The sequence below is a fragment of the Scomber japonicus genome, chromosome 9 (genome assembly GCF_027409825.1).
Source record: "Scomber japonicus isolate fScoJap1 chromosome 9, fScoJap1.pri, whole genome shotgun sequence".
NCBI classification, from domain to species: domain Eukaryota; kingdom Metazoa; phylum Chordata; class Actinopteri; order Scombriformes; family Scombridae; genus Scomber; species Scomber japonicus.
In genome coordinates, this window is record NC_070586.1 from 12,548,027 (window position 1) to 12,563,197 (window position 15,171).

A 15,171-nucleotide genomic window follows, 5' to 3' on the forward strand; every position below is an offset into this window, starting at 1 on the left:
TGCAAATTGCCCCGGGCAACCATATTTGGACCACTGTCAACCATGGTTTGGTTGTGACTGTTGGCAACTGGTACTTATATCTTAAGTGATGGAGTCAATGAATACATGTTTGCCTATAGTCATCAACCTGTCAGTTTACTCTTTTTTAGAAATGACAAAGCTCATTATTTCATTTTCAAAGTCCACCCAGTGTAGCTGTCCGCCCACCCTGCAGGCTGACGGGATGCTGTCAGGAATCATGGAGCTTTCTAGGTAGTGAAATGTGATCAGGGAGGGATTTGTGTCCAGTTGGCTCGAGAATGATGAGAGGATGCGTTGGGGGAGTGAGAGAATCAATAATCTGGCTCAGTGTATGTGCAACAGTTCATCCAGAATTCATTTATTTCTGCATAATTTACAGCAGCTGGAAATCTCTTCTCTCTGTCTATGTTTGTAGTGTCCTCCGTACAGTAGTGACATCTCCAATACTGTAGGCAGAAGGAGCATTTAATGAGACTTGGAAGATCTTCAGGAACAGAGGGATCGACCATCTTTTAAACACAGGATGTGGTAAAAATGACAACCAAAAAAAAAAAACAGATAAACTCACACAGATTTGTTTGGCTTCATCTAGCCTCGCCACCACATTGTGAAAAATCTGTTTTTACAAAAATGAGCATTTGGTTTAGCCTGTTGGTGCACAGTGAAAGGAGTCTGAACATTATAGCTCAGTGGGAGCTGTTAGTCACAATCTCATTAAGGCTACACCGGTCTATTACACAGGCTGATTTGAGCTTTTTACAGGAAATTTGCCACCAGTGAAGCAACTTTATAGGAAGCAGGACTTTTAGATTGACGCATATGCAGCATCAACCATATTTATATATATTTATATATATATTTGCTGACATTTCAGCAACTGCCAGCCCTCCATAGAGTTGTTTCTGTCAATCTGAAGCTCTTCACTAACCTTATCATTTTTATCACTTTCATTTTTTTATTGTAAAGACTTATACAGTAAGCCTCCTCAATTTCAAAGCTACAGAGTGAAGTTTGATATTGGCCATTCATGCTATTCACCATTTGATGGATGTTTTGAATGGATTAATTCATTAATTTTATTTATTTATCTTTGCATTTTTGTGCTTTAGCAAACTGATCCACTAGACCAAGCAGGAGAATTAATTAGTCTGTGTTTTTTGGGGAGATCTTAATGCTTTTTTCTTAATTACAAAGAGTGAAATTCTGGCTGTAAAGAAGCAGAAACACTGCCAAATTAATGCCAAGGCATTAATTGTAAGTACATAATATCAGTTACTTTAAACTTAAATCTTAAATATGTTTTATATACACATGTTTTGACAGAATAGATTTGTTAGATATTATCTGTGGACTGATATGATAACAGTAAACACAAAAACAAAATGTTTGATACCTGAAAGATCATTCAGTATGATTTTCAATCTTATTGTTTGAAAAGTTGAGTTTCCAGACTGAATTCAACAAAGACCCTTAATTCAGTTTCATTGTAAATTCTTCTGTGCACCAAAACTGACTTTGATCCTATTTATGTTCACTTTTCCTCTACTCTCCCATACCTTTTTGTCATCCCACTGCAGTAACTTTAATGCAGTTATCCTCCTCAGAAACAGTCAATGAACCGTTACGTATAAGTCCAGATCTTTAGGTTTCTTGGAATATTGTCAAGTGAACGCTACCTTGGGGAATGGATCTTGATTAGCCTACTAAATGAGATTCTTTTTTGGTGTAAGCAATAGTCAGCTGGGAAATAGTGGGAAGGTACAGTAACAGGCATTCACGTTGTTTTTTAATAAATGAGATTGATGCAGATGTAATAAATTAAAAGCAGTGTCACTGAAACCAACTAAGAGGATGTGTTGTTTGGCAAACCTCCTGTGCTTCTCTCAACTGTTTTACACTCTCTTTATAGTTTGCTGTTGGCTGTAACGCAACCATATTTGTTTTGCATTGTTTTACAGCTGATTAGCCTTTTCCGATTATTTCACATTCATTGCTTCTCAAACCACGATTGCAAATGCACTGTTTTATCACACAGAACTCTACAGCATGTGTCCTCCTCCTCTTTTTGTATTAATGTGTATTTATAGCTCCCCGCTTTCACAGAACAATTATGCTTTCACTTTGCTTTTAGTACCCTTGGTTTAATGGGCGGTTTTTATATGGCCCTTGCGGTAAATTGCATGTTATCCATCATCATCACTCATTAAACCAGGAGGAAATCTCTCAGAAGCTGACGTGAGTGTGGAAACTCAGAAATAATGAGTGTCCTTATTGATTCACATGACCCTAAACAAAATGAACTTTTAAAAAGACCTTAATTATCAATAGAGTATACTGAAAGACATGACCCTTAATTAGTTCTCTGTGTCATTGCATGTGCTTGGCCCTGTGTCATATACATTAGCGCCCATGTGCATTCATAAGTACAATCATTGTCCACAGCCATTGTCTTACATCCCTCCTCCTACTGCTCGAGAGCATTTGTTAGCAGAGAGTCAGCCAGGAGGCCTTTTAACAATGTGAGAATGAGGGATAATTTGAGCAGAGTGGACGAACTCAAGATAGCTCACGCAGTCAGCTCTCAATGTCGACTGAACTGAATCAGAGTCGTGCTCCAGAAAAATATATATATAAAAACTCATAAGACCGCCCTGCTCAGAGTGCAGACGAGCACCAGCACAGACCTTTTAGAAATCTGAGTTGATTGTAAGGAAAGGGGAGGGAAGTACTCTGATTGAATCTTGTTATAGAGAGCTATCCAGAATTCTGTTATCATTGAATCTGTAATATTTCTGATGAATCATGTGTTGACTCCCATCAGTACCGGACACACCCTTAGAGCTTCAGCAGGGTGTGGACACTATATGATGAACACATTAACCGGCCACCAACCACCACATAATGCAAGTGACTAAAAACTGTCATGTGGTTGAGATGGATGAGAAAATCCTCTATCATGGCATATGTAATAATGTAAGATAAGATAAGATATTCCTTTATTAGTCCCACAGTGCGGAAATTAACATTATTGCAGCAGCAAGTGGACAGTAAAAATAAAAGAGCATCAATAGAAGGAATAAAGAGAAAAAAAATACATAAGTAACTACGCAAACAATAAAACAAACAAACAATAGTAGGAAAAAATATAGGAGAAAAAAAAAACATTATGTACAAAAGTAATATTTGTGTCCGATGACAATATACTTTGAATTGATACTGTTATTGCATGTATTGAAATATAGTATTGATGGTAGATTGATGGTAGATTGTTCATGGGTCAAATTATCTCATTGAAGAAAAAAAGGAACGGGCAAAAGGAACACAAAATAACCAGGTAATAATGTATTTTTGGTTCAGCACCTAACAAATAAATGTATGTATCATATCGATTCATAGCCATATAGAAATCCCAGCATACCCACAGTGTAGTTCTAACAACATTGTCCATAATGATCTACTAAACTCGTGTATGTCAGCGGAATAGCTGTCAGAGTTTGAATGGCATTACAAAATATCTTATACCAGGCAGAGTTGCATCATTTTACATTGTATGTCATCATACCACCCAAAGCAAGCAGCAACTATCACGGCTTGAGGCTGAAGCAAAGGTAAAAGTACCTTAAAATTCAATAGCACCGACAGCTGTGATTGACAGCTGGCTCACCTGCTGCTCTCCCCGGTGCCGGGACTCACATTGAGTCAGACAACTGTTGCAATATTTCACAGACTGTAATGTTAGTTGATTGTGACACCTGCCCTGTTAGCAGTACACCAATTTGCGATTTTGATAAAATGTCACTTAATTGTTTAGCCCAGAGTTAGCTTATAGCTAATTTTCATCTGCAGTCCCTCCAGTAGGTCAATATTGAAACATTTAACAGCACAATAACAAACAGTACAAAGAACACAGGACACATACAGAATACAAAGCTACACATAATCACACATCACATACAGTGTAGAGTCAGTGGTTACAAAGGTGAGAAGCTTTTAGCAGACTTTTTAATTTGGTTTTAAAGGTGCTGATAGAATTGCAGCTCCTCATGTCATCAGGTAGGGCTTTCCACTGAGTTGTGGCTTTCACAGAGAATGGTGAGTGGCCTAATGTAGTGCAATGAAAGCTAACCTCAGTGTGCACCTCTTGTTATTCCCAATAAACTAGTGTGTGCTTCAGTCTCAGCTAGCTGGGCACGTTTCCAGAGCGTGACTCCAAATGGAAATGATGTCACCGACCATAAGCTATAACTCTTGGCTTCAACTGACTCCATTGGGTGACATTACACACAGACTATGACCCAAAGCTATGTAAATACTACTTTTTGAAGCTTATAGTGTTACATTTTGGTTGAGAATATCTGCCACTGCTAGGACAGCTTTGGTTGGTGTTGTTTATTATATTTCAAAGTGTTTATTTTTACAGCACGCTGTGAGATGAAGCAACATCATTGAACATTACATGATGACGAGGCAGCATGAAGCATGTCAAAGGCCATTATGTATGTGAGAGTAGATGACAATGTTCCCTTATACAAATAATTCATGGTGGGGGTGGGGGGGGGGGGGCTTTCACTACGGCCAGAGGCAAAAAGCGAATCATTAACCAATATTTTTTTGTATGTATTTTTCCACCCTTGCTATCTTTTAGCCATTTTAACCAGTCGTTGGGTGCGTTTAAACTGTAGGAGTTACTGTAACTGGTAACATAACATCAAACAGAGGTGTTGTTGCTATGGTTACCTGCAGTTTAATATATATGCATACTTATTTAGAAGTATGTGTGAGGTGTTTTTATAGATTTTGATGGACACTTGCCAACCATTCAAAAAAAAGGTTTGCAGTCAGCACAGCTCAGTATAATATATTGATTTTCTGTTTTGTATGTGTGTGTCCATCTCTTTATGTAGTGTTCGATACTTTCACTGACTGACTGACTGAGGTTAAGACCAGAATAAATTCAGCTACAGGGCAGCATCTTTATGGTTGTTGTTATTGTTGAATGTAATGGGAGTTATTTCTACCTGTGCTAGAAGAGACAAATCATGTTTTTGTCACATGCTGCAGTTGAACTTTAATTGTCTGTGTGAGATGTGAGGGACAGTATGGGAGCTGTAGTGTACGGAGGAATGCTGGCATCCCGTCTGATGCAGGTGAGAGGATTGAAAACTACAAATCCCATTTGTCCTTGAAATTGCCGCAGAGATAGTGAATGCGTGTGAGGCCCTCCCACTTTCTATCTGTCAGTCCTTGAGGCAGTTCTCAGTGTAATTGAAAGCATACTTTGGAAGTACTGGTCATTTTCATTTCTAGTATCAGCCACTCAGCTGATACTTTTGGCTCAAGATCTGCAGTGAGGTGAGAACCAATTTTCTCCTTTTGCTGAATGTCTATATTATAATTAGAGCAAGGTGTAAAGGGCAGCACGATGCTAACTGCATGCATATTAGGATTTTTTTTTTAAACTTTTGAGCAGATTTATGTGCTTCATTCTTATAAAGAGAGAGGATGAGACAAAGTGGTTGTGTTGAGTATATCAGCTGCAAGCTAATGGAGGCAAAGAGAACATTGTTTATCTTAGCTTCTACACTGCTAAAGTTTCTTAGCATCTGGATAGCATCTTTATTGCTCATTAAAGTGTTGCCAGATAGCCGCCAAATAACAGGATGGATCACAGCAGTGCAGAGTTAATGTTATAATCTACAGTATACCCAATAAAGAGTATTTATTTTATTATAGTTGTTTTATTTCACTTCTGAACTAACTTTATAAATGGCAGTTGTCAAATAACTGTAAAATAAGTGTTGCTCTGACACATACAGTCCATCAATCTGTTGCATATCCTTCAAAGCAGGTTATTTATATTTGCTAAGAGAAAATTTCAAAAATATGCAATAACTCATTAAAAAAAATATATATTTTCTTTTATTTCTTTTATATTTTCACTACAGGTCTGAAATAAAGAAAATGCTGTTAGTAGAAATAGAAAGTCACAGCTGAATGAATGCTTAATGTAAATGTAATTTCTTTTATTGAGAGTTGATCAACAGTAGGAATCCCCGAGCTGATGGTTTTATTGTTTCTCAGGGATTGTAATAATTGACTGTGCTTTGTTGAAATGGCAAAAGGTTTCTGATTAATTACTGGAATGGTACAGGCCTTCTCTCATGACCTGGCTACTTCCTGGGTTTAATGGACGCTCCATTAGTCCATTTTAGAAAGGCGTAAACTGGATGATGACTTTCAGTGTTTCCGGAAAACCTTTCAACCGTTTTCACACAAACTATTTTAGAATTTATTTTTACCATTTACAAAATTATATCAACATCATTTTATCCATCCGCTTTTGCCACTTTTGCCTTCGAGGGACTCAATGTAATATCTTTCAGTTCATATTGAAAACTACAAAACAGTATATAAGCAAATGTTTATCAATCAGCCCAAAAGCATATGGGAGTATACAGATAATAGATAGATAGATTGGCTAGCGTTGGATCAAAATGGTGTCAAAGGAATTTTTGGACATTTGGGCAAACACACTTGTTTGTTTTCTTACTGAGATTTTGAAAAGAGTGATACAGACTACAAATATCTGTATATTAAATACAAAAAGCAGACACTGTTTTTTGCTTAAGCAGCCTCTGTACAGTAGTATCTTTTTGGTTGCCTAGCTAGGCTCCAGGAAGTAAGTAAAGCCACAGCCTGACCAAAAAATAGATAATCACGTTGCCCCAATAAAACCACCTGTCATGTATATACGTATATCTTAATTGGAATCCAACATTCAGTTACAAAATTAGTCTGAACCTGGTTTGTATTTGCTCAGTAAGACCAGATATAGATATAAAAACAGTTATTGAGGGTGTTAAAAGTTGCAAACTTGGGTTTATTTATAAAATGAATCTCAAACAAGCCACAAACAACAAACTCTGAATGGTATAAAAGATTTTATTTTATTTATTTATTTATTTTACACATGAATTCAGCCTTTAGTAATGTTAGTCCAAAGGTAAAATCGATAGTTAATGTTTTTGCAACTGCATTTGGCAGTGCATAAGGAATATTTTTTTGGAGAACACAGCACAAAAGGAGAACTGTTGGTAAAGAAGCTCTGTTATCGGTTTGATTCATTTATCTAATTTTATGATTTCCATTAGTTTCAGTCCAGGATGTGAAGATTAAAACTTTAGTTTTTCTTGTTGTGATGACATTTGGCCTTGTCACAGCAGGAAAGGCTGCGGTGTAACTAATAACAATGATGGCTCCACTTAATTGATGTCTCAGTAAACCAGAGCCAGAGAGTAAAACTTGTACAGTACCAAGCCTCTAGACCTGGACCACCCAAAGGGAACGCAGTCACCATTAATGTTATTAGTTACACCAGTTTAAAATATCCAGTGTGATGAGAAACATTTTGCTGGGATCACTGATATGAGCTTCTGTCTCAAGGAGCCCATGTGATCGCAAGTTTGATTACTGTTGATATACTGAGTGCTTCTCTGTCACAGAATAAATTAAACAGTATACATGAAGCCAATTTGTTTTGCATGTTTATATTCATGGTAACCTTTGACCCCTGACCCTGTTTTTCCAATGATTTCGATCTATAACTGGGTGTGTGTTTGTCTGTCAGTTCTCTCAGTGTTACACGCTCCCCTCTCTTCCTGGTCATCTCATTACGGCCGTCAATGAGACTGACCAAAGAGGGCGTGTCCACTGATCCCCTGTGGTTTGCACTAACAACTGTTCTTCAGTCCATTGAAGCATTGTTTATGATGAACTTATTGTGTAGCGTTTGCCTTGCATCTCCTCAATACCTCAGACATCACCAATATCGGCTGTAATTAGGTCTATTTAATGTGGAATTGGAGCGTGAGTCATTAAAACCTTGTTGGAAATGTTTTGACAGTAGGTCCAAACTGTGCAGTAAGAACACATCCGCTTTCTAACATATTCCATTCATTCACACATTTGCATCAGATCCCAACTTTAAACCTTCTTGCTGCACAAAATATTCAAAATATCCCTCAAGGTTGTAATATGGTTGCATTCTGACCTGAGATGCAAGTGAATGCTAGAAAATTTTGCAGTGGCATCCTTTCCTTTCCTTTCCTTGCTTTCCAACCCCCCCGTTCTATCCCTTCCCTGCTTCTTCAACCCCACTCTTTCCTAACCTGTGCCTATCTGTGTCCATGTGTGCTGTGTCCAGGTATCAGGAGGAGTACAGTATGGACTCAACCAATGCCCAGTAAGTCCCTGGCAGCATCATGCTTGCATGGCATGGATTATGTCTGCGGTGGTAACTGTACAAAGGATGACAGCCAGAGCACATATCACTGTTCACTTTTGATTCAGCATATAGACTGTATATAGAAATAATGTCTTGATTATGCCTTGAGGTTTAAGTGCCATGACCTGCAAAGTGGGAAATGATTGTAATGGTGATGGTAAAGAATGCTGAGAGTAACTCATTCACTTGTGGCTACCTTTTCAACAGTTGTTGTGGCTCAAAGAAAACTCAAAACATTTAACCCTATCAGAGATTTAGGTCACATTCGATCACACCACAGTAAATGGTGAAAAGGCAGCTTTGGATGTTTTTTTTTTGTTTTTTTTTAAAATTAGCTTTCTCTTGGCATCTTATCTGTCACATGACTTGGATGTATCTTCTCTCTGTCAGTATCGTCCATGTAAGATCTGGGCTTGAAGCATCAATCATGTTAGCAGAGATAATCTACAGGTTAGAGGTGTGACGTTGGTGCTGATAACATGTCACTTTCTTGTCCTGTATACTCACTGTGGACTGTGCATGCTGCAGAGTCTCTGATCTTAAGAATGTTTAACACAGTTTCACCCGGTGTATGTTTTTTTTGCTGCAGCATGAATAGCTCTGTATAGTTGGATGAATGAATGAAAAACAACAGGCACCAGAAAACATTACGATTTTACTTTTAGTTACAAAGATTTGTGGCTTCCAGATTGATTAATAGCAGAATTTGGCTGATCTTGTTTTCTTGAGAATGAGTCTGCTGCACTAAATTTGCAAGTGCAGGAAAGTCAGCACATTTAGATTCAGCTTTAAACTTTTATAAGTTGTGATTGAGAACAGAAACCACAAAATCCAAATTTGGTTAAAGTGTGAGCACTAAATGTAACAAGGTGGGTTAGCAAGAGATACCCACAGCAGCTAAGATACCTGTCAATCAAGTTGACATACCCCAAAATAGGATCTAATTAAAGCATCATGTATCATTAATGACAGACTTGGTACCAATATATAAATTAAAACACAGAGGCCTTTTATTTTCAGCTTTTACTTCCAGAGAGAAGTAGGGACCTTTTTTTAAAATTGTCTCTACAGTCAATTATTATTCTTGTCACCAGCATGCAGCAGCTAATAGGAGGACTGTAGCTCACACTGAGGCAATCTTCTGCAGTGGCTTTAGCACTCAGCTGTGTCAGATTGCTGCTTTAGTGTGGTGTTTGCTGCTATGGGAAAATGGATTGTGATCCTTGGGGATGTGCTAAGTGCTAAGCCATAAGTATGTGTTGACATGCAAGTGTTTCCCTCAACTGTTTCCCTTTTGTTATGCTGAGACTGAATGTGCAATTTCAGGCAAACAGAGCATACTTTTATTTTAAATTTTTTGCATGAATCATAGCAACATGTTATTAAAGCAATACTGATCCTAAACACAGCAACACATATTCAGCAACTGAATAATTTATGTTTAATTTCTGCTACAATAACAAAACTACCTCTGCTACTAAAGGAAATACTTACAAAACATGGCAGGAAATGTTTTTTTTTTTTTTTGTTTCAAAGAGATATTCTGATAGTAACGAGCTGAAACCAAACATTGTGGTTTCTGCAATGGCACAACAGCAAGAAGTGCATCTTTGCATTTTCAGCAGCCACACATTATGAAACCAATGAGATCATCTTGGTTACAGACGCTCGAGGTGCATCCTTAGCAGGCGGTCAAAACATCTAGACTAGTTCATCTCAATATGGAGGAGCAGCCATGTCATACAGAGGCAGCTTTGAATAGCGACAGTTGGTAGGTAGCAGATATTATAAGTAATATTTCCTGAAATGCATTGAACTTCAGATGATGTACATTTTTGAAGACTCTATTTGACGCTGTGTGACCTTCATTTATAACGCTGGGTACTTGAAGTGAAGTGTTCATTCATCATCAGCTGTCTCCATAGTGAGAGTGAAAAGGCTGTTTCGATATGAACACGTTGTCCTACTTTTGGAAAAAGTGGTACTGTGTGTGAATAGAAGACACTGTTTTTTTTAATTTTCCCGGTTCATAGGAAAGTCAAATCAAGTGAGAAGTGGTAGAATAGTGTGTTCTTTAATGTAGGGTCTAGTTTAGTCTCTGTTTGTATGAAATGTAAGTCTGTCTTGTTTAAGATATGAAAATCCTTTTATTAATCCCACAATGGGGAAATCTACAGTGTTACAGCAGCAAAGTGGATCGCAAAAATAGAGAACAATAAATAACTAGCAAACAAGCAGTGAGAACAATTAGGAATTTAAAAATATAGTAACATTATGTACAAGAGGAATATTGGTGTTTTCAGAAAGAGTATGATATTGATATTACACAGATTTTAAAATACATCACACATCTGTGCTGAAAGAAATAGTAAACCTGAAATACTGATATTGCACAAGTCTATACAGAGGTCTTAATTTGGAAGGCAGTTTATTGTAAAGAATTTCAAGTAGTAATAGTTGTTTCTTCTTTTAATTGCTATGATCTACTTTGAATTTCATGAAATAGAGTAACATCTTAAAATGTGTTAGTTAATCAGTGTAGTGTTGGTATGATATTGGTTTGCAAATAGGGCTCAGCTAACATTGTATGAAACCCTCTTGAGTTGACCCAAGAGTTTTCTGGGCTGGTAATGTTGTGTTCAGCGTCTCTTCTGCCTTTTGAGGAACATCCCTTTTATGTGAAATTGCTTTGTCAAGGACTGCTCTCCAACTATCCAGCAATCCGGCTCTGAAGCTTTCAAAATTTTGACTTCATTCAACAGCGAGAATTAATTTTTCACAGAAATTGCATAGTCCTCAATAAAGGGAGCAGCATTGTTATCATGACAGCACGTTTGAGCCCGACCTCTTTGACAGACCTTGAAAGACAAGTGACAGCTGGTTTTAATCAGCTTCTTTCAAATGCTGATTAAACTGAATGTATAAGTTCTGCTGCAGTGCACTCACGTAACCTCATACAAAGTGTTTTACAACACAATGCTCCAGGCTCATCTAGGTCCTTCATACATGCTATGTGCTCATACATGGATGCTCTCCACAGCTCCCATGCATATATATATAGCAGGTTCTACAGTGTAAGGATACCTCAAAGGATCAGAAGTGACCCGCACCTGCTCTATTATGTTGATCCACAGGCCACTCAGCTCCCATTAAAGTTATTACACCCCCCCCCCTCCCCCCCGCTGATAATAACAGAAACTGTACACTTTCCTCTTGAGCCTTCTGACTTCACTATCCATTTAACAAAGTACTCTCACAGCCCGTGTCTGGCCCGAGGCCCAGTCAACTTTTCTTTTTTTTTTTGTGCTGTTGGAATACCGTAACGAAGATATTGGATGACAAGTACCTTCGCCACGTGAGGTTTTTAGATGCAGGCGAGCTGAAACAGAAGCAGAACGTGAGACTAATATTTTTAGAATCTCTGCTGCTTTTATATCAGGCACACATCTAAAAGGTGGTGTCTGAATATGATTCTATTTTCAAAGGTTTACTTTGTCAAAAGGGGGTAGCAGACAAACTTGAAATCTGAAAATATGAAATTAGTATTCAGGCTTTGATGGGAAAGACTGATGCTGTGCTGGCTGCAAGATAATTTGCAGTATTAATGTGGAAAAAGGCCTTAAGCTAGAAGGGCAATGTGCTATGATACAACAGGCAGGTTTATTTAAACCACCTGATTGGTTTGAGATAACTGAGCTAACGATTTCCACATTTGTTACCATGCCAACTCTTGTTGTCATTTACTTATCTCATTTGTGGTGTTTTATGTTGATTTTTTTTATGCTGACAACTGTTCTCTTTGCTCTCTACAGTACCACATTGGCAGGAAATGAAATGCTGTTTTGATCAAACTCCTGTGATGCATGCAGAACTGTGACATGTGTTGTAGCTTCTTCCCACAGTGCCCATGATCATCTGTGCCCCCAGGTGATTCTGCACAAGGCTAAATGATATTGCTGTTCACCTTTGCTTGCCACTGCAACACTGAAAAACATCCCACGTGTCACAGAGCATCTGGCCGCCTTTTGATATTTCTTTTGTCAACAACAGAATGAATGCAGGCGTTTGAACGGCTCTGTTCTGTTGGAGATTACCCTGAGGTCAACAAGCTTGTTTGTTTATTTACAGAGTCTACACAGCAGTTATGGTCTTTCAGTATATCAGGCAAGGGTGCATAAAATTGTAATCCTATCACTGGCAATCGCTCTGTGTGTGTGTGTGTGTGTGTGTGTGTGGGTGTGGGTTTGTGTGTGGGTGGGTGTGTCACCGGGCACAAAATTGGCACCATCCATCAGCCAAATGATGGTACACAATAATCTACAAGTGACTGGTAGATTTGCTTAACTCACCAGCCAAAAAAAAAAAAAAAAATTGACCATTTACTTTATTTAGCCGAAGGACAAAAAAAAGTTACTCAATTCTAAACATTTGATCACAGGTCATGCAAAATATTCCTGGGTTATGCATTGCCTTACAGTAAGTGAAGTGAGGTGGGTGTCTTCTCCTCATGTTAAGAAGTACCATCCTTTTGTAAATGTCTTCTGGCTTGTTGGATATTCAGACCGCTCCTGTTTACATTGGGCAATCTGGCTGATGTCCATAGATTGGTGGTGATGGTTCACAGACTACCAGGATCCCAAAGAAAGGAGCGCAAGTGCTTAAAAGGTATTGCTGTGAGTTTACAGTCGTTGGTAGTCGGCTAATATGGAAGAAGTGCTGCTATTTGTAGCCTCAGTTTGAACTATGATAGAAACATGGTAAGAGGCTACAGTGCCCTGCAGAGTATTTATCAGTCATCATCAGTCATATGCTCGTGTGGCTGTTAATTGTATGAACATAAATAAAAGTAATTATGGTGTATGTCTCCAGCACTAAGGGTTTTTTTCCATTAGCTTGGCCGGGTGGTTGAAAACAAAAACAAGTGTTTGACAGTGAGACACATCTCATCATTCTTTCACTGTAATTCAACACTTTGGATTTTAAATCAAGCAATTATTATTATTTGGGTATAGTGCCACCTTCTAGCTTTGAGGATGATTGTTGGGGATCACGTCAATGTGGGTGAACAACATGGGATTTGTAGCCATTTTAACACATTCTCACCACAATTTTAAGGCATGCAAGCTCTTCTTTTTTTTCCAAAGGAGATATCTTCACATCTGTGGCAGTCACCTTTTCAATGTCCTGGAACCTGAATGATGAGATGTCATGTTTAACGTCATTGAAATGGACTGCTATCATCTTTGTGGGTTAGCCCATGTACTTAAAACATCATTAAAACAGAGAATAAATGAACACAAGAGCTCCATGAGGAGAAATGATAGATGTACATTTCAATGACTTTGAATATCTCATCATTCAGGATCCAGGACATTGAAAAGGTGACTCTGCCGGAGATAGAGAAGTGGTAACTATGATGAAATTGAAGAGAAATATACTCAATATTTAATTTGTGAACTTTTATCCTTCAAAGGACTTAATGAGTTTCCATAGCATGTTAGGCTAAGCAACTTGTAAAGTAAATGTATGAAATGGATTAAATAACTATGAGGATCATAAATCAAGTACATACTTTTGAAGAAAGATGGGAAAATGGTAACACATAATAATTCTAGTGACCTTAAATGTGATAACTAGACAACTATAAGATGAATTTAATTGTATTGATATCTCTCAATTTGTTTATGGATATGGGTGTGTGTTTGTGTGAATAAGTGTGCACATATTCACGTGTGTGCACATATGTGTGAGTCTGTTTGTGTGTGTGGGTGTTTGTGAGTACTTAGAATATATATATATATATATATATATATATATATATATATATATATATATATATATATATATATATATATATATATATATATATATATATATATATATATATATATATATATATATGGTACCTGGCTCTTGTTTGTACACTGGTATAATATATCCTCTGACCTATATAATAATATAATATTCTAATAGTCTATTTACCTATTAATCTACTTTACTATATTTGATGAACTATAATATGTATAAGTATTTTGTTAAAAAATGTTGTTTATGTCTTTTTCCTTTTCCGTGCTACATAACTCAAGCATCATTTTTTCCTTAAAATGCAAATAAAAGAAGAAAATTGCTGACACAAAAGAACACAGGTCCAACACTTCATCTCTGTCCAAACACTACTAAAAGGGAAATCCTCATATTAGATTGTTAGTAGCAGAAGAGACACGTCACTCCATCGTCATTATGCCTCCACACATGAAAAGCAAACACACACGAGGCTCAGTTGTCAAACCAAAAAAAGAAGGAAAAAAAGGCAGCATCATTACATCATTACAATTATTACATCAGAGTTTATTTTGGAGTTAGATTTCAGGCTCTAGCTGTGTTCACCATGTGAAGTGTAATTGCATGTACCAGCAATGTAGCAGGCAAGCTGAGTAAACATTGCAGCCTTTTGTAGTGCTCGTCCACATCTGTTCAAACGACCGGTGTTAATGAAGACTGCCTGAAAAACATCCATTATTGATCAGCATTAGTCTTTTACTCCTTCTACTTCTGCACTGTTTATGTGGTTTTACATATGGCTGAGTGTTGGTTAGGATGGAGTCAGGGGGGTGAGAGAGTGGTGAGAGTGTGGTTACTGCTTATAGAGAAGAGTATGTCATTGTTTGTATGTGTCTATGTGTATACAGTATATATGTTTGTGTGTGTGCCGATGACTCCCCGTACTGGAAACACAAACACATGAGTAGATATTTCCTGCCTTGGAAGCTGTCGCTATGGTGATACAGCCGTGAGAATGATGGGTTGGTGGGGGGATAGCTTGTATTTCTCATATTCTCTTTCCCTCTCTCTCTCTCTTCCACCTA

General features: G+C 37.6%; 1 protein-coding gene across 1 annotated transcript in view; it reads left to right on the plus strand.

The window, feature by feature from the left end:
• The window catches only part of kcnt1b (potassium sodium-activated channel subfamily T member 1b), a 71,017-nt gene that overhangs the window by 22,223 nt on the left and 33,623 nt on the right, over positions 1 to 15,171 (plus strand). The window contains exon 6 of the mRNA XM_053324828.1: positions 8,225 to 8,263. Coding sequence (XP_053180803.1) covers positions 8,225 to 8,263 — 39 coding nt within the window. The remainder of the gene's footprint in view (positions 1 to 8,224; positions 8,264 to 15,171) is intronic.